General features: G+C 38.0%; 2 protein-coding genes across 7 annotated transcripts in view; one reads left to right on the forward strand and one right to left on the reverse strand.

The window, feature by feature from the left end:
- Positions 1 to 17,748, forward strand: part of LOC134676574 (glutathione S-transferase D7-like) — a 46,504-nt gene extending 28,756 nt beyond the window's left edge. The window contains exons 1-7 of one of the 6 annotated variants that reach the window (XM_063535003.1): positions 9,353 to 9,555; positions 10,653 to 10,770; positions 12,198 to 12,369; positions 12,995 to 13,053; positions 13,713 to 13,854; positions 14,006 to 14,170; positions 17,107 to 17,748. In XM_063535003.1, the coding sequence (XP_063391073.1) occupies positions 10,721 to 10,770; positions 12,198 to 12,369; positions 12,995 to 13,053; positions 13,713 to 13,854; positions 14,006 to 14,170; positions 17,107 to 17,247 (729 nt within the window). In that variant the 5' untranslated portion in view covers positions 9,353 to 9,555; positions 10,653 to 10,720 and the 3' untranslated portion in view covers positions 17,248 to 17,748. Of the gene's footprint in view, positions 1 to 9,352; positions 9,556 to 10,652; positions 10,771 to 12,004; positions 12,177 to 12,197; positions 12,370 to 12,994; positions 13,054 to 13,712; positions 13,855 to 14,005; positions 14,171 to 17,106 lie in introns of those variants that run through there. The other 5 variants (XM_063534996.1, XM_063535011.1, XM_063534988.1 and 2 more) reach the window with 5 other exon arrangements.
- On the reverse strand, positions 3,783 to 7,288 carry LOC134676688 (uncharacterized). Its single transcript, XM_063535090.1, has 7 exons — positions 6,971 to 7,288; positions 5,464 to 6,036; positions 5,061 to 5,143; positions 4,738 to 4,830; positions 4,608 to 4,651; positions 4,439 to 4,523; positions 3,783 to 4,056 (listed from the first exon to the last, which is right to left on the reverse strand). Exons 4-7 carry the CDS (start codon positions 4,828 to 4,830, stop codon positions 3,862 to 3,864), a joined length of 417 nt encoding a protein of 138 aa, XP_063391160.1. The 5' UTR covers positions 5,061 to 5,143; positions 5,464 to 6,036; positions 6,971 to 7,288; the 3' UTR covers positions 3,783 to 3,861.
- Positions 17,749 to 19,262: the final 1,514 nt, after the last annotated feature.

A 19,262-nucleotide genomic window follows, 5' to 3' on the forward strand; every position in this document is an offset into this window, starting at 1 on the left:
TGTTTGGTGATGGGGTCTGTGAGATATTGAGGGAATTAATTTAAAATTGTGGCAATAACATATACGTATGTATTGCCAAATTATAGTCAATACCCAATGAAGAATTAAGAATTCTTATTTGTGATGTTCCATGGAAAAAGGCACCTTATGGCGGCCGGTGCTTACGTCGCAACGTCACCCCAATAATATTGGAGTGGCGTTAATAATAGCGTAAGCGCTAACCGCCATAAGGTACCTTTACCCGTGGGACGTCACATTTATTTATTTATGTGCATAAAATTACTAGCCTCCACCCACGACTTCGTTCACGTAAGTCGTTAACACTAACACCCTACAACTTTTAAATAATATTAATACTTATTTTAATAACATAACGTAAGCAGCCTCAGACAATATTGGATATATGTACCTTTTTTTTATATTTATTGGTTCACCAACAATTGTTTACACTTTGTAAAGTATAACTACAAACGTTTTAACTATTATCGCTTAGCGTAACAATTACTTAAAGGTAAACACCACATGCATTGAATAAAGTAAGATAATTGCATTTACGTTACATACCTAATACCGTTTACAATAATAATGCTCTCATATATAATGCTATCATAAGGCTCTCAAAGGTTTAGTAATGTTTGAGCAAAAAAGATTTCACAAACTATTTTACCCAAATTATCATTTGCCAAACAATCATTTGTCAATACAACTTATCGCAATTTTACTGTTAGCAAAGCTCTTATTTGGCAAATGGTCATGTTTCATTTTCCTACCAAGTTATTTTTTGGTTAAATGTATCGTTGGGCATAAAATACTTTTCTCAAGGTAATATTTTAAGCTAACGATCCAATTTTAAAATATCATACAGAATGGATATTTCTTTCACTTTGCTAAATAATTTATTATCTGACAATTTTAAACCTAACAATTTCTAACCTAACCTACTTTCGGTAGTCTTGTGGTAGGCTTGTTGCAGTTCGTTTCTGTTAGGATCACAGTTCTAACCTTTTTTTTTTTTAAGAGGGGAAATGCTTTGCGCATACCACCCCGGCGCGGGGACGGGCCGGGATGGTTATGTGGGACTCCCTGTTGTGGGCTCATGAGACCCCAGGTTTACCCACTAAAACCCCTCTGTTGCCGCCTCGCTGCTATACGGCGAGGTCCCAGGAACGCCGAAGTACTCTTCCGCAACCTCGCCAGCAGCCGTCCGGACTCGGACCCGACTCTAGGGGAAATCACCCCTTCACCTCAGTGGGCGCGTTGCTTACACATCGCGCCCGCCCACGCAGGGACCTTTGTGCGGGCGACAGACGTCCCCGAGCCTGCCGCCCACAAGTGCCCTTATGGGGGTAACCGGCGGTCGTATGCCAACCGCCGCCGCCCCACGCGCTTGCGGCGCATTGGCTGAGAGGCCGGATCTTCCTCCCTGCCACGCTCCGCTGCCTCCTTCTGCACCATCACGTCCTCGCAGAAGGAGGCCACCGCCTTCCATCGACTCTCCCCACCAAGCATGGCTTTTACTATCGCTGGCAAGGAAAGGTCTCTCCCCACTACGGCCACGAATGCGGCCCTCTGATCCGCCCACGCTGGGCAAATGGCCAGCGTGTGCAGCGCCGTGTCTTCGGCATCGCCGCAGTCGTGGCATTGCATAGTTGGTTCCCGTCCCGCCCTCCTACACAGGTATCTTCCGAAGCAACCATGCCCCGAGAGAACTTGAGTAAGGTGGAAGGAGAGGAACCCCTCCTTTCTTCTGATCCATCGCTCCAGAACGGGTCGGATGGCTTCGACGGTCCAGTGGCCGGCACTTGGATCACAGTTCTAACCTAACCTAACCTAGCTTCATGGGTTCAAATCTGATTTACTTTTCTGGTAGCAGTTCGTTTCTGTGAGGGTCGCACATCTAACCTAACCTACTTATAAATGATTAATTACTCGTACATACACTTTTTCAGGCAGGTCTGGACATCGGAGATGGTAGCATGACGTAGGAGGAAACGGGGTCATTCGAAGCATGATTTTCGGATGATTTTAGGGGGGGGGGGGGTCAAAAATCGTCAAAAATCGATGACGTAATTTATGGATAGCCCCTTGGTACTAAATTATAAAAACTGTTTCTTTATTTCAACCACTTCTACTTTTTATACGTCGATTTCCTGTATGGGTACTGTAATAGGTACCACAAAAAATAATTATCATTAGCCAAACTTATGATATATTCGTAAATTGATTATAGATATAGAATAGATACGTATATATGCGAAGTGACAATTAAAACAAACATACCTACTTTTGGAAATAGTTATTGATTTTTATTTAGCAAATATATTTTTGAAATGTATTTTTGGCCAAAAGAAAACTTTTGCTTAATAAACGTTTTGTCAAAATAAAACTTGATAGAGTCAGGCCAAGAAAAGTCTGCAGCCGATTTAATAGTCCAAGCCCACGCAGTACAGATATTATAAACGTCAAACTTCTATGAAATTATGACGTATAAATAACACTGGCACTGCAAGGGCTATCAAAATCGCTGCAGACTTTTCGTAGCGTAACTCTAAAGTAAAATTATGCCATACGATAATTTGACCAATTAAAGGATGATTCACGCTAGACCGGGCCGAGGCGTCCAACATGTCATTTTCTATGCTCGCTATAGAATTAAACGAAGCGCCGGAAGCTTCGGCCCGGCCGCAGCTCCGGCCCGGTCTAGCGTGAGTCATTCTTAAATCAAATACGAAATGTTGCCAAATATTCATCTGCGACAAGTTTGTTGGGAAGTGAAATTTGGCGAAAAGTATTTGGCCCAAAGGGAAGTACACTGCGTCACAGAATAAATAATAGTACTGGGTACAGAAGACTCACTCTCTAACAAAACGCGTCTGTCACGATCAGCACAGATATGGCCGCTAGGTGGCGACAGTGCCACGCGCGGCTTACGGCAAACCCCAAAATTGGGGTCGAACGGATGTACTTTTAGCTACCTGTAGCAAAGCGACGAAATCGCGGAGTGAGCCACGCCTGACTGCGTTAGGAGCGTGCGTTGTGACTTGTGTGGCCTTCAGATTAGATCCTACCTCTACTGTGTTGAGCTGGTCACGGTACCCTTGTGGTTATAATTATTTCCGAATGAAAATGTCAGACTACGTAAGCCCATTCATAAAAAAAAAAGGTAGGTAATATACTGAAGATGTATATGTATGTATATGTAATATATGTATGTACTGAAGATTAGACCCTATGTAACAAGCAAAATATTGTAGGTTATTAAGCGACGTATAATAAATACACAACTCTAAATTACTGGTAATTTACGATTATTTTTAAATGAGCTGTAGTTAGTTTCACGTGCAGAAACATGTTGGTATGGATGACGCATATCCGGCCTACACGTTGTACTGATAGTTTACTACGTTGATGATTCCGGAAATGTTTATTAAAATAAATAACAAACCGCATATTATAACAAATTGTCGCTAAAATATTATACGGTTACACAGAAAGCTAAAAATAAATTCATGCTGCTAATGTAATGTTGGGTACCTGTATAAAGTGTCATTCTAGAGAACTTGCTAACTATGTAAACAAACCGACTTATTGAAACTGTCACTGAATGATGATTTCAGTATGGCGGTTTGTTTACATAGTTAACAAGTTCCAGAGAATGTCACTTTACAGGAAGCCAGCGTTGTCAGAGCTGCACCAATAATTGCAAGTATTGCAACGCAACCTTCTTCAAGGCATAAATGATAACGCGCAAATGAGGCACATAAGTAAAAAAAAATGTGTACAGGTTCTTTAAAATTAATTTATTTCATGTGTAATAAATATGTAAACTGGAAACAACGTAAGACGCAAGTATTGTACAATTTAACTGGTATATTTGGCAGTGCCGTCGGCGAGGTGCTTAGCAGCCACAGCGAGCTCTGGCTCATAGTCCGCGTAGTCCAGGGTGCACTTGCCGGTGAGCTTGCAGAAGGCCAGCGTCACCGCCGCACCGATGATCGCGTGGAGACAGTTGTGCGCGATCCAGATGGCCACGTCGGCTAGCAGGGTGATGGTCGCCTGGAATGGAAAAATTGGAAAATACAATTAATATAATAAACACAAAACAAAGTATTAGAGTTACCACTCTTTTCAGTTTAAATATTAAATAAAATCTTATTATAGATACTATAATGAGGGTCTTTTTCGGCATTCAAGTTACCTTTTATTTAACTTTTTTTTTGTCAGAGGTGGAGGTTACCTCATTGGATACTGCCGGCCAAGTAACCGGCAGCATGCCCGACTCGAACATAAGGAGGAATATAATAGTTTGATTTGAGCACCTAGCAAGTTAGGTACGGCCTGGGTAGGAAACTATTAAACATATTGAAACAGGTCAAACACTCCTATGCTAAATACGAAATAATTAATAATAAAAATAAATACATATTGCTTTGCTTACCAGTTTGTAGCCAATGAGAGACCAGGCCGTTGAAATGAGGAACCAAGTAACTTTTAACCCTGTAAAAATCACGTCTCCCAAAGTCCTGAAAAATAAATACAAATTAAATAAACATGATCATTAAACATTCAACTGTAATCTAACAATTGTTCTTTATTTGTTAACTTACGGCACTACTAAAATTCGTCCTTCTCTTTCTACGGGTACGACCTCCTGAAAAGAAAACCGGCATTAGTTATTTATATCTACAATTAGAAATAGGTGTTGTAATTAATCTCTTTTTGCTAAGTGTTACTTACTGTGTTATGAAACGTATGAACATCGCTGAGTTTTGCGCCGTAGGCAGTTACTATGCAGGCGAGAAGAGCAAAGGCAAATAATTGTACAGACATCTGAAAAAAAAAATATTTTCCGTGAAATAATATTTAGGTACTAAAACCGACTTCTGTTCCTAGCGCTTAGTGCGCGCTTTGGCTCTGGCAAGCAATTAGAAATAAGATACCCGCTAACAAACAGTTGTGACGGATCTTGAGGTCAAACTTATTGACAACCCGGCAGGTAGGTTTGAAAAATAATGGACACATAAATTTATATAAGCATTTAAATGTATCTTTTCATTTACCTTAATGTTGGTTTTAGATGGTGAGAGTGATACGATATGTTCGACGAAGGTCTCGGATATGATGGGCCATCGTGGAAGTACTCCTATAAATATACCATAAAATCATAGTAATGACTAAATACGCCATTTACTAATAGCTAGCCACATTTCTTTTTGCCACCTTAGTATTTTAGAAAGCAATTGTAGAGTCTTAATTAGTGCCAATTGAGCATATTAATAAATTACATATTCGTACGTAAATGATATACGGAATTCAATTCATTAATTATTCTAATTACGTGTTAGTTATTAACGAGGTTTGTATGTGTAATTCATCCCACAATAATAAATGCAAATGTAAGATAGCAAAATCTTCAACTAAGTACATTCATATTTTATCAAACGCCGATAAAGTAGATATTACCTAATTGTCACGCTCGGACAGTTGCTGGGCATGGAAGATTGTAAAGGGTTAGATGTTTCTACAGCTGACTTAAGGATAGGGTAGTAGCTTAGATACACTGGACCACACAATGCATGAAATGTCATTAATCGTATACCGAAGCCTGTTGGAACAAATAATTAGAATATTGAATCTCAACTTTAAATTATCCGAACAAATGATATGGGAGCTTCATGGTTGTAGTTTTTATGCGCTTGCCAAGATATACATTTTTTTCTTTTGCTAAAAATGAGCGTTCACTTTTTAAGCCATTTTGCATTGCATAGTGGAACGGTGAATGCGTCACTGTCTACTTTGTGACTAAGGAAGGCGACTAGTCTTATCACAATCTTGTCTACACATTATTATATTGCTTCCACTTGTGACTTCACTCATAAACAATTGAGCTCTACTTTTACGAATGTTCGTCATTATTTACACAACTGCTTATAAAATGAGTCGATTTCCTCTAATAAAAAAAAAATATCATCCAAATGTACAACATACCTACATGAATAAATGTTCATGGGAATTGTAGGTACATACTTAAGCGACCTACAGATAGCAATGCACGCACGAGAACTTTCCAAAGTTGCGAAACTTTCCACATGAGAATTTCTCGGTAACTTCTGAGAATGTTCTCGAGAACGAGAATTTATTTATTTATCGTAGTTTATACCATGAATATTCACGATAGTTTAGGTGTAGTCCTTACCCCCAGAAAATTCCGACTTTTGGTCGTCCGCTTCCGGTCAGAAAAATGTATGACGGCCCGGCCAAACGGTCAGACTTACGTGGGGGGTGCTAGACCGAATGTCATAGAGGGACCCTGGCAGTTTTTGACGCCGCTATTTTTTTTCAATATGGCCGACTTTTTTTTTTAACTTTTTTAATTTTGTCCTAGCGCGCTGAAATTTTAGTCATGGAATCTCGGAATCCCCTAGATACCTATGAAAAAATTTTTTTTGGAAAAATGCTACAATTGCGGGAAAACTGGCCACTTTAATTTTGTATGGCAACTTTTAAACGGTGCGTGATAGGTGAGGGGTGTTCGACCAAATGTCATAGAGGGCCCCGAGACAAAACAAACTGCATTAAAAAAAAAACAAAATGGCCGACTTTTTATTTTTATTTTTTCAAGTTGGTCCGAGCGCGCTGAGATTTGGCATGGCGGGAGATAGAGGCCTCTAGATTCTAATGAAAAATAAAAAAAATTTGGAAAAAATTGTCGAAAGTCGAAATGTTCTCTGCAATACAGTGAGAATTTAAGCAACTTATTGGTAAACTTATCACATCAACAAAATAGCTAACTGTAATAGACAATAATATATGCATAATAACATTTAGTTTTAAGTTATGCCTATTTAAACTTTATTTCAAGTATATTATCTTGATTAAACAATAATTTCCATGTTGCAGGAATGTTCTGAGAACATTCTCGAGAACTTTTCCGCTTTTTGGGAATGTTCTGCAATTTGTACATTGCTACCTACAGATACCCGGCACATAACACATACGGGTATGTCATTGCCATCTTATCTTTCAAGTCTCAACTCAACATATATGTTTACGAAAATAGTTTTAAGTCAGTTGCATACTTGCTTTCTCTCCGTGAGTTAGGGGGCGTTCTTATCATCAAATTATTATCAGGCATTGCATTGTTTTTAATTGTCAAGATTGGCTGGTTATCTCGACTGTTATCTTCATCCTAATATAAACGTTGATCCATAGCCAACTGCGCGCTTCGCAACTCCAGACGCAAAATGGGCAACTCGAAGAGCAAAAAAGTGAAAATCAATCAGAGTGACACAGAGAATGAACCGCGGGAAAGGATTAACTCTATCAAGACGGATTTGACAGAAGGGACGGATTCTAACCAAACAACTGAAGCCCGAAATGAGAACGAAATGGCCAGCGAGTTGGATAGAGTAAAAGAAATCGACAATGCCAGTAGTGCGTCCACAGTGGAAGTTTTAGATGATAAGATTGATAAGTGAATTAAGTGCCATATAAATGTTTTACAGATAGGTATATTCCGTTTAAAATGTAAGTTTAAAATAAACCAAGAGTGATAAATATCGTCTTTTATGTACTATTTCTGTTTGTATACTGTACAATTACCAACCTTTACCTACGAGTAGGGAAAACTTGACTAATTCGTACCCCCTAAGAGAAAACACAAATTATCTGGAAATATAACTAAGAAAAGAACATTAAGTTGATGTTTCCAGGATCTTTATTTATATACAGTAGGTAATCAACTAAAATCAAGCAAGTAATATCGTCTTACACTACAAATACCTACAGGGAAAAAAATGGAAACTAAATTTGTAAACAATAAAGAAAATATGTAATATTCGGTGGGCGAGTCCGACTCGCGCCTGGCCAGTTTTGTTTTGAATAATGTTCCCTCATAAAAATGGGCAAACAGCTCATGACTTTCTCGGTAAAAGATAAGTTTGCTAAAGGTTATCTCGGCGATTCACCAAAGAATGCGACGCCTGACGTCACCGAGCTGCATGCTATGATGCAGTGTCTAGCTATGTCGAACCTTTTTATCACCAGAGATGTGAAAAATACTTTATAAAAAGTATTTAAATGCAAAATACAAATACTACCTTGATAATACTATTTCAAATGCAAAATACAAAATAGTTTTTGAATTTGTATTTAAATACAAAATACGAAATAGGTATTTTCAAAATACTTTTTAAAAATACAAATACTTTGCGATAAAACGTCTCGTTTGTGTTTCACCAGGGCAGAAAAGTTTGTTCTCCTCTCGTGCCTTACCCTCGCAACACTGAAGATACCACTTTTTTAACCACTTGCTACGCTTGTGGTCATGTTCGACGTTACTAAACAGATTCAACAGTTCCATGTTTAAAGATTGAGAGAGTTGCCAGGATTGTAACATCAGAAGAGATTGTAACTCCTACCTACTTTGCCTACCTACCTACTATAAAGTATTTTGTATTTTGAAAATAGAAAAAAGGTCCCAAAAACTATTTCAAATAAAATACAAAATAGTTTTCTTCAAATGGTATTTAAATAGAAAATACAAAATAGGTATTTTGCATTTTGTATTTGCATTTTAAATACAAGTATATCAAATAAGTCACATCTCTGTTTATCACGGTTCCGTAGCCAAAAGTATACGGTTTCGCATAACATTAAACTAACAGCCCATTTTTTATGATTTCATTCTAATTCGATATTTTTATACAATACATGAATCCTACAAACTTTGAACTACCTATTTTGCATTTTGTATTTGCATTTTAAATACAAGTATATCAAATAAGTCAGCTAGTCATTAATGGTACGAAGAATTCAAGACAGATTATACATCTAATTTTATAAATATTTACCACAGTGGTTAATATACACACCTCATGAACCATTCCGTTTTGTGTTTCTGTTTAACAAAGTTTCGCCCATTTTCATCCTTAAGTTTTTCATACAAATAAGTCGTGTCGTGCATGATTCAATCTTTCCAGGGTTACGTGTTCAGTCATAATGACGAGGCATCTTTCCCGCCCATCGTTTCTATGGTGCTCATAACCATAACAAACAAATGGCCTTATTCTCGAATGCGCAAAACTGACATCGATAACGTATTGACTATACGCACTCTTTCCCTTTAGAGTCCAACCTCATGTGTGTGATCGTGAAGTTCATATACATATTGAATTGTTATTACATTTTTATTTCTGAATGCTACTAAAGTACTAGCAGTGCCTATAATTTCAGGTGATTGTGGCATAAATCAGTTGCTATTCATTAATCCTCTGGTCAGCGTTGCGTCGCCATTTTTATTAACCTTACCATATATAACAGCTTACTTGTAACGTTCGTTTACAACTCGACTGAGACATGGTCGCTGAAAGTACATTGAATTAACAATATATTATATACATTCTACACAAAGTTAATTGAAATACCATTTGCGATTGGTGCTTTTTAGTGCTTGCAGTTCTAAAGAAATATTTTGAATAGAAAGTTTATCGTGGAATTAGTTAAACTGGGGCAGTGTATGGACAAAACCGTTGCGGCAAAAATACAATCAGCAAAGTGAGTTGTACCACTTGTACCTACACAGAAACAACTTTTATTTAAATTACAGCCAATTGAATTCCAAGAATTTAATTTTTTTTTTTTTGTCTGATGAATTAGATCTTAGTATTTTTTTCCATTTCAATCTATTTATTCAGTGTGCATCAAAAATAAATAATAATTAGTGTGCGGAAATATTTCAGATATCAGAAACAAACTGATTTATTAGCTATGCCAAAATGTCTATACTTAAGTCTAATAGTCACTAATCTAGGATAAATGCAGAGTGCATGGATAAAAGGGATCAAACTATTCTTCACTTCGTGCAAGAAATATTGGCAGTAAAATTATAAGATTTAATTTGTTTGGTTTTAAAATGGAACGAAACAATACAAATGAATACCTAGTTCCAAATAAAAATGATTTTAATTTAATTGAAAAGTTAATTATTAATTATTTGTACTAGATATCAGGTATGTGGGATGTCATAGGTTAAGTTCATTTAATAATTAAAGTGCAAGTAAAGGACAATTAGGTCAATAAGGCAACAATAATCGAAACTTTGTCATATAAAAAAAAAACACATGGATATTATTTAATTGATTTGTATTAGTATGGTAGCCACACATTATTATTGTTTTACATTTGTACCTAAATCTTAACAGACACTGAAAATTTTAAAACTTGATGTAAAAATGTAACAATAGTATCTGACAGAATATATTTAAACGCCTGTCTGAAAACAACTGCAACGACACCTGGATTGGAACCTGGATAATTTTATGATTCAGTATCCATTTATTTCTTGCTTCCATGGTACATTTTTAAGTTGTACATAAGTATTTACATATTTCTTATGCCTGGTCCTGGTATCATATATGGACCCGAATAGGGTGGCAAATGTACCTCGTATGATAAAATTTAAAAAACCAAAATTCCCAAGTATTTTGTAAATCTAAATATGTTTCCAGAGATTTTGGCATAATATTATTTAAATAAAAGTTAATACTTTCTTTCAAGCTCTGCGGATTTGGAACTGGTGAAGGTAGCTCTTACTGAGCGGAACTCCCTCACTGACTACATTCGTTGTATCATGACTTTTGACATCCAAGTAGTGTTTTCTGTTCATTAGATTTATTCGGCGGATAATTAAATCGGCAACGAAGGCCAACGCAAACTCAAAATGAGGAGCTTCACGTTTTTTACAATTTTCCTTGTTATTTACGTCAATAGGTGAGTTATCTGGCTGAAAATAGAGATGGGAGCGGAAACAGGGATAAAATAAACTATGTACTTACACTTAATATGTTTTTTTAACATAAAACTTTGATTTGTTGTATTCTTCAAACTAACAGTATTAAGTAGCGTTCATTTGTTTAATAAACTAACAATGGTGATTGACTGTCTTCATAGATTTCGATCCCTTTAACAATAAGATGGAGCTTATTAAAAAAAAATCTGTTTATGTTTATTTAACGAATAACCCAAATTGAAATTTTGCATCTAATCTGATAAGTCGTGGATAAGTCCATAATTCATTTTGGAATTTCAGGTATAACAAGCACAATCACAACTCACGAGTTCATGGTACTTACTCAAGAATTTTAAGACTGCATACACGGAATTTAACTAACTTAAAAATACATACAAAAAAAAAACTATAGCTACTACACCTGTAAGGCAATTTAATTGCAGATAAATACTCGAATACGTGTTGTAAATAACACGCGAGATTTTATCTTATTTGCGTCGTAGGTATCTGTCGTATTTTATACATTTAGAATATTGCCACGAAGAGTTTAGTAGGCGTTAAAATTATGGTATGATGCCTAATATTGCCTATTGATGGTCTTACACGGATATGGTATGCTGGTGTGTGACTATACCATGGCATGGATAATTTTGTAACTATAATTCACCCAAAACCTTGGTTACTGTATCTAGCATAACCTTATGCTGTGTAAGTTCCTAGTCTATTAAATTATGTTTGTAGAATCGCTTTTATCGATTATTAAAATACATTACCCGATATCCTATACAAAGCATAAACCAATTTCTAGAACGTAAGTGGACCCACAGGTTTCTAAATGTACGACAACGCGCATGTGAATCTCTGCGATTACCGTTTGCCATCAGACGGGCCTGGGGGGCGATTTTTGAATCTCGACCGCTCGATTTCGAGTATTTTGTTCAATAATCCACAATCTCCGCAACTAGGAATTTCTGTTCTACTAATAGAATTGAAATTGAGTACTCAATACCACTAGATTCCAAATTTCGACGCTCGTATTTCAAAAATTGGCATTTCACCGTTTTCCAACGATTTTCGAGTGACGAAATCGGCAATAATCGGCTCTACATTAATAGTTTTGCTGACAGTAGATATTTGAATGACTGTCTATAATAGGGAAATAATAATTTGAATATATATTTCTCAATACTTATCCTGTATCATTTAATTTTGTAGCACCGCAGCAGCGCGATCCAGAATGCCAGCCCAGCCGATTAAGCTGTACTACTTGCCGCCGTCCCCGCCGTGCCGGTCCGTCATGATGCTGGCGAGGGTCATGGGGCTGGAGCTTGATCTGGTGCTCACTAACATTATGGAGGGACAGCATAAGACTCCTGAGTTTTTAAAGGTACGGCTGGCAACTTTGTAGCACCGCAGCAGCGCGATCCAGAATGTCAGCCCAGCCGATTAAGCTGTACTACTTGCCACCGTTCCCACCGTGCCGGTCGGTGATGATGCTGGCGAGGGTCATGGGGCTGGAGCTCGATCTGGTGCTCACAAACATTATCGAGGGAATACATAAGACTCCTGAGTTTTTAAAGGTACTGCTGGCAACTTGGGCGTTGAATGGTTCTTACATATATATTGACTTAATGTCCTAATGTCCTCTATACGTAGATGGAGCAGAGGCAAATAATTCTTTTCTGTCTTTTTGTAGCTTATTTTTACGACTGTTCCTTCTCCTTTTCATCTCCTCGTAAGTCCCCGCGTACTTCTACAAGTACAAATTAAATTCGAGTTATGAACTTTTATAGAGATAAAAGAAAGTTCCAAATTCAAAAACGCAAAAATTGCCTTGGGTCTTACGAGGTTAAAATTTTCTAAGGTATAGGTAAGCTGTCTTGGTTTCCATTTTTTTTTTTGATATCCCGGATATTTATAAAATAGCAGTTGTTCGACTGTTCTAGCCACTGAAGTACTGACTCAATTGATTTAAAATTTTGTAAATGAAGGTTACACTATAAAAACCTATTCATTCTTCTGCGAGTATTCGCGGCTGTAATAAACAAAATACCTACGAAAACTTACTTTCAAAAGTTCATATGATTAAAATAACTGATTAAACTATTTCTTTTTATTCTTCTTCACATAGGAGCCTGGGGTCCTACTAACTGATTAAACTATTTATTACTATTAAACTAATTAAATTAACTATTTTGCTTACAGATGAATCCGCAGCACACGATACCTACGATGGATGACAATGGATTCATTCTATGGGAAAGGTAAAGCCGACCACTGACTAACAGTCCGCCGGACGATATCAGCCGGTCAGTTGTTCGGAACTGTCAAATTCTTGTTCTAACTGACAGGCCGATACCGTCCGGCGGCCTGTTAGTCAGTGGTCGGCTTAAGAATCATATTATAATTTCTTTGTGTATTATTTTACTTATTACCTAGTCGAGTAAGGAAGTCATTGAGAACCCCTTACAATCTTCTCGCACATTATCTTTAAAAAACCGGGCAAGTGCGAGTCGGACTCGCGCACGAAGGGTTCCGTACCATAATGCAAAAATAAACAAAAAAAAAGGAAAAAAAAAAACCGTCACCCATCCAAGTACAGACCCACTCCCGACGTTGCTTAACTTTGGTCAAAAATCACGTTTGTTGTATGGGAGCCCCATTTAAATCTTTATTTTATTCTGTTTTTAGTATTTGTTGTTATAGCGGCAACAGAAATACATCATCTGTGAAAATTTCAACTGTCTAGCTATCACGGTTCGTGAGATACAGCCTGGTGACGGACGGACGGACGGACAGCAAAGTCTTAGTAATAGGGTTCCGTTTTATCCTTTGGGTACGGAACCCTAAAAAAGTAATTCGCAGTTATACATGGATTCACACAAACTCTTATTTTTACCTTAAAGTATTTTACTCGTTGCAGTCGAGCAATAATGGCATACTTGGTGAACGCATATGGGCGTGACGACTCTCTCTACCCGAAAAACCCACGGCTCCGCGCTATTGTAGACAATCGGCTGAATTTTGACTTGGGAACACTTTTTCTTCGCTACTTAAATCTCTATGTAAGTAATTTTTTTTGTTAATAGCCGTCTACACTTAAAGTTGCAATAGTTCTAAAATGTTCCATTTAGAAGAAACGTTTAAAAGACGCATTTACCTCAAGGTCCTCAAGTGACGCATATCCCGGTTGACCCTATTTGTTTTCTTGTCTAGGCTCCGATGCTATTTCATGGGGACGAGTATAATGAAGACAATGCGGCCAAATTAGACGAAGCTCTGGGGTGGCTGAACACCATGCTAGAAGGACGGGCCTTCGTGGCCGGAGACAATATGACTATCGCCGACATCACTATTGTAGTCACTTTGACTAATCTTGAGGTGAGTAGCTCGTCTACTAGTTTTGTAAGTAAATAGAGTTACACCAAAAAAATTCTGCAGTGATTTTGATAGCCCACGCAGAGCAAGTGTCATTTTAAACGTATTGACGTAAAAATAACATTTACACTGCGTGGGCTAAAACTAATTTACATTTTACTGTGAAACCTTCAAAACCTATTAGATTGTAAAGAATTATTTTCTTATTGGACCATACTAATTTTTGGTCTACTTTGGGTTTCTCATCATCTCATCTCTCAGCCTTAAGACGTCCACTGCTGAACATGGGCCTCCCCCTTGCATGATGGGGGGGTGAACTTTGGGTTTGCTGGTACGAAAATAATTTACGATACTGCCATACCGTATAATATATATATATAATATATATATATATATATATATATATATATATATATAATATAATATAATATTATATGTACCCATATGTATGTTAGTATATTATGTATGTATAAGTAAGTATATTATAGCAATATATATATTTGAAATTGTATGTTGTTCAACATAAAAATGTATACTTAAGTAATAGTGAATTTTTCGTACTTTTAATTTTTCTTGCACCTATTTACTACTTGTTCTCTGTTTGGCCCAAAGGTTAACTGGTAGAGAATGCCTTCTGGCATTAAGTTCGCCTTTTGTACAATTTTTACTGTGCAATAAAGTTTAAATAAATAAAATAAATAAAATACCGTGTAACCAATAAAGTTGTAATTATTTTATATCAATTTATCAGGTAACTATATATAATAAAATACATGCGCCCTAAATCTCCCAATGGCCCAAATACACACATTATCCCGCCTATTCCACCTATCCCTACCGCGATATCCCCCCCAGTGGGGATATGTGGAATATTTTTCCATCTAGTTCTACTAGTAGGGATACTTTTCCAACTATCCCTACTAATTGATGCCAAATGGATTTTTTTCCGCATATCCCTACCATTTTCCCCCTGGTAGGGATAAATGGATTTTTATCCCACCCGTCCCTACTGTTTCACCTGTCCCCAGGGGGGACAGGTGGAATTATTTCTATGTATACCCATTGGTTTCCCCCCCGGTGGAGATAGGTGGATTTTTTTTCACTTATCCCTACAACCTCGCTATTTGGTAGGGATACATGGAAACTTTTCCAATCATCTTAACCTGATTGTATTTTGGTAGGGATAATTGGAAACTTTTCCAATCATCTTAACCTGATTGTATTTTGGTAGGGATACATGGAAACTTTTCCAATCATCTTAACCTGATTGTATTTTGGTAGGGATACATGGAAACTTTTCCAATCATCTTAACCTGATTGTATTTTGGTAGGGATACATGGAAACTTTTCCAATCATCTTTACCTGATTGTATTTTGATAGGGATACATGGAAACTTTTCCAATCATCTTTACCTGATTGTATTTTGGTAGGGATACATGGAAACTTTTCCAATCATCTTTACCTGATTGTATTTTGATAGGGATACATGGAAGTTTTCTCCAATCATCTTTACCTAATTACATTGGAAAGACTGGCCAAAAAAATTGTGACGAGGCTATCTGAACATATATATGAAAAGGTGCAGGGGCGGGTGGAATAAGTCCATATTATATCTCTACTAAAGGCCTGTGCAAACCGGCGGAACGCAGCGCAGATCACTTTAAATTTATCAATATGTATTCTTCCCTATTTCAATTTCATTCAGGTATAAATTTGAATGCTCTGAGACATGGAGCATCTCGGAGCATCACGGAGGATTGTTACTCCGCGGCATCGAGGAGCACGTTAATCCTCCTGGGTGATCTGCGCTGCTGTCCGCCGGTTTGCGCAGGCCTTAAACAGCTAGGTAGCAGGGCGAGTGGATGAAATTCCATATATATCCCTACTAGGTAGCAGGGGCGGGATGACTGGAAGAATTTCCATATATCCCTACCAAACAGCAAGGTAGCAGTGACGAGTGGAAGAAATTCCATATATCCCTTCCAAACAGCTAGGTAGCAGGGACGAGTGAAAAAAAAAAACCATATATCCCTACCAAACAGCAAGGTAGCAGGGACGAGTGGAAGAAATTCCACATAGCCCTACCAAACAGCAAGGTAGCAGGGACGAGTGGAAGAAATTCCATATATCCCTACCAAACAGCAAGGTAGCGGGGACGAGTGGAAGAGATTCCATATATCCCTACCAAACAACAAGGTGGCAGGGACGAGTGGAAGAGATTCCATATATCTCTACCAAACAACAAGGCAGTAGGGATAGGTAACATAAATCCACCTGTCCCCACCTGGGGAGGAAAAAAGAGGTTAATGTGGAAAAAAAGTTACTTATCCCCACCAGGGGGGAAATCAATAGGTACACGTGGAAAAAAATCCACCTATTTCTACCAGTGGGGAAAGTAGTTGGGAAAAGCGTAATAAATTCCATCTGGCCCTACCATTCAAAAATAGGGGGGATAGATGGACGACTTGATTCCATGTATCACTACCAGTAGAAATAGATGGAAAAATATTCCATATATCCCCACTGGGGGGGATATCGCGGTAGGGATAGGTGGAATAGGCGCATTATCCTACTGGGCACAATTATGTACAATTGTACACTGGCCTCGCGTTATGTAGTCGTCTAGTGACTGATGATTGTATCATTGTCTGTCATTACATGCTCAGTTTCTAGTTGGATTAGTAGTTTTCAATAGCAAGATGGCACTTAAAGCTAAATACCTACATATAGGTCTTCATGAATAATTGTGCAGTTGCCCTACTTTTATAGTTAGTTTGGTCTAGCTAGCTGAATTAGTCAACAGTTTTATAATTCACTTAAAATAGGAATATTAATTATGTGCCTGTGGGTGTATATTATCTGCTTCTTTTGCGCGATTTTCAGCCTAAACAATTTTACGGATTTTATTATATCTTTATAATTTACTTGTTTGTTATAGGCATTCGGCTACGACTTCAGTGCCCACGACAATGTGACAAAATGGTTCGAAAGGACGAAAAAGGCTTTGGAGCCCTACGGGTACAAAGATATAGACCAAGCAGGTGCACAAATATTAGCCTCTTTCTTAAAGAAAGATTAAAAGTTTGCACATAAAACTAGGTAAAGTACGTACATAGGTACACAGGTACAATTTTAATAATTAAATATTATTTATTTTGGTATTTCATGTTAAAACTTAATAAGTCATATAAGCAACTTTTTATATTTATAACGCTTACTTCGAAAATCTATTATTGAAAATTTTTGTATATCAAGTTACACTGAAAGTAACTGTATGCAAGTATTACTTTGTAATTTTTGTGTTCAATTATTTTTAACATTTGTTGAGCATTCATGATAACTTTGAAGTTATTATATCACAGTGCAAATAAAACACACCGACTTAGGTTAGACATAACACAAACACCACAAGTACCACAACCATAATAAAATGCATAGAAAAATTGAACTAGGTACAATGCCCGTTTAATTATTATCACTTTTAAACCCGAAATCCAAATAAAGCCAGTTTATGTAACCTAATAATAACAGACAATGTCTCCTGTTTTTTTTTTCTCAATAAACGTTTATAAAAATTTCACCGAGTTTTTATTTTCCATAACCTACAATTTTCCCTTGATGACTAAACGTCAAAAATTTTGAATTCAAATTTAACAATATGGGTAATTACTCGGTAATTACTGTTGAAGTTGGTTAGACTTCAACGTATTAACTTAATTTTCAACTAAATACGTATAGGTACATAAATTATAATCACATTAACAACTGAAACATCTGTATTTAGTTAGACAATGGTAATTTAACGCAAATTTTTAGTTTAGGTAGGTACTTATTCTACACTTGGTAAAATGGATTTTAATGATACGTAATTTATAATAATTAATTAGGATGCTCTATGAATCCATGATGAATCAGTACTGTAGGTATAGTACAATAATGATCCAACCTCGGATATACTCGTACCTATAATGAGAATAATAATCCGTTGAATATTGAGCCTTCGATAGTGCTTTATTCTAAACTAGCTGTGCCCGCGGCTCCGCCCGCGTGGAATTCGGGTTGTGTCAGATAAGCTGCTAAATATATAAAAAATAGTAAATTATACTACGCTTACATTTATAATTTCCTGCATGATAATTTCTGATAAGAATTCTATCTTATTGTTTCATACTTTTTAGAGCGCGATTTGTAGTAGTCCGACTACGCCCGACTCTTTTAGTATGAGAAAGTCGAAGTCGCCTATTAGCTTTGGACCGCGTGCAGTGCGCCACATACGTCGGGGAAAGCCCGACGCTTTGAGTAAGTATGAGGGTGCCTTCGGCACCCAACTTTGGCAAGCGTACAGCATGTCACGTACGTCGGGTGGCGCTGACGCTTTGAGTATGAGGGCGCCGAAGGCGCCCGGCTTTAGAATGCGTACAGCGCGCCACGTAAGTACGTTGGTCTACGCCCGACACTTTTAGTATGAGGGCGACGAAGGCGTCCGACTTTAGAATGCGTACAGCGCGCCACGTACGTGGGGCTACTCCCGACGCTTTGAGAATGAGGGCGCCTTCGGCGCCCACCTTTGGCAAGCGTACAGCGTGTTACGTACGTCGGGTTGCGCCCGACGCTTTGAGTATGAGGGCGCCCGGCTTTGGCACTCGTACAGCGTGTCAAGTATTACGTCGGTCTACGCCCGACACTTTTAGTATGAGGGCGCCGAAGGCGCCCGCCTTTGAAACGCGTACAGCGCGTCACGTACGTCGGCCTACGCCCGACGCTTTGCGCATAAGGACGCCATCGGGCTTTGTGTATGAGCTTTGAGTTTGAGAATGCCTTCGGCGCCCAACTTTGGCAAGCGTACCGCGTATCACGTACGTCGGGCTACGCTTGACTCTTAGTATGGAGCGCCGAAGACGCCATGCTTTGGAACGTGTACAGTGTGTCACGTACGTTGGTCTACGCCCGACTCTTTCAGTATGAGGGCGCCCGGCTTTGTTAACCATACAGCGTGTCACGTACGTCTCTTTTAGAATGAGAAAGATGAAGTCGCCTGGCTTTGGACCGGGTGGAGCGCTCCACGTACGTCGGGCTACGCCAGATTCTTTTAGT

The sequence above is a fragment of the Cydia fagiglandana genome, chromosome 2 (genome assembly GCF_963556715.1).
Source record: "Cydia fagiglandana chromosome 2, ilCydFagi1.1, whole genome shotgun sequence".
NCBI lineage: Eukaryota > Metazoa > Arthropoda > Insecta > Lepidoptera > Tortricidae > Cydia > Cydia fagiglandana.

Bases quoted from the DNA above. Each gene is read 5' to 3' on its own strand.
- LOC134676688 (XM_063535090.1), bottom strand. From the start codon at position 4,830: ATGTCTGTACAATTATTTGCCTTTGCTCTTCTCGCCTGCATAGTAACT. The intron at 4,652-4,737 runs GTAAGTAACACT...TTTTCTTTTCAG, and splicing joins TTCATACGTTTCATAACACA to GAGGTCGTACCCGTAGAAAG. The intron at 4,524-4,607 runs GTAAGTTAACAA...TTTATTTTTCAG, and splicing joins GGACGAATTTTAGTAGTGCC to GACTTTGGGAGACGTGATTT.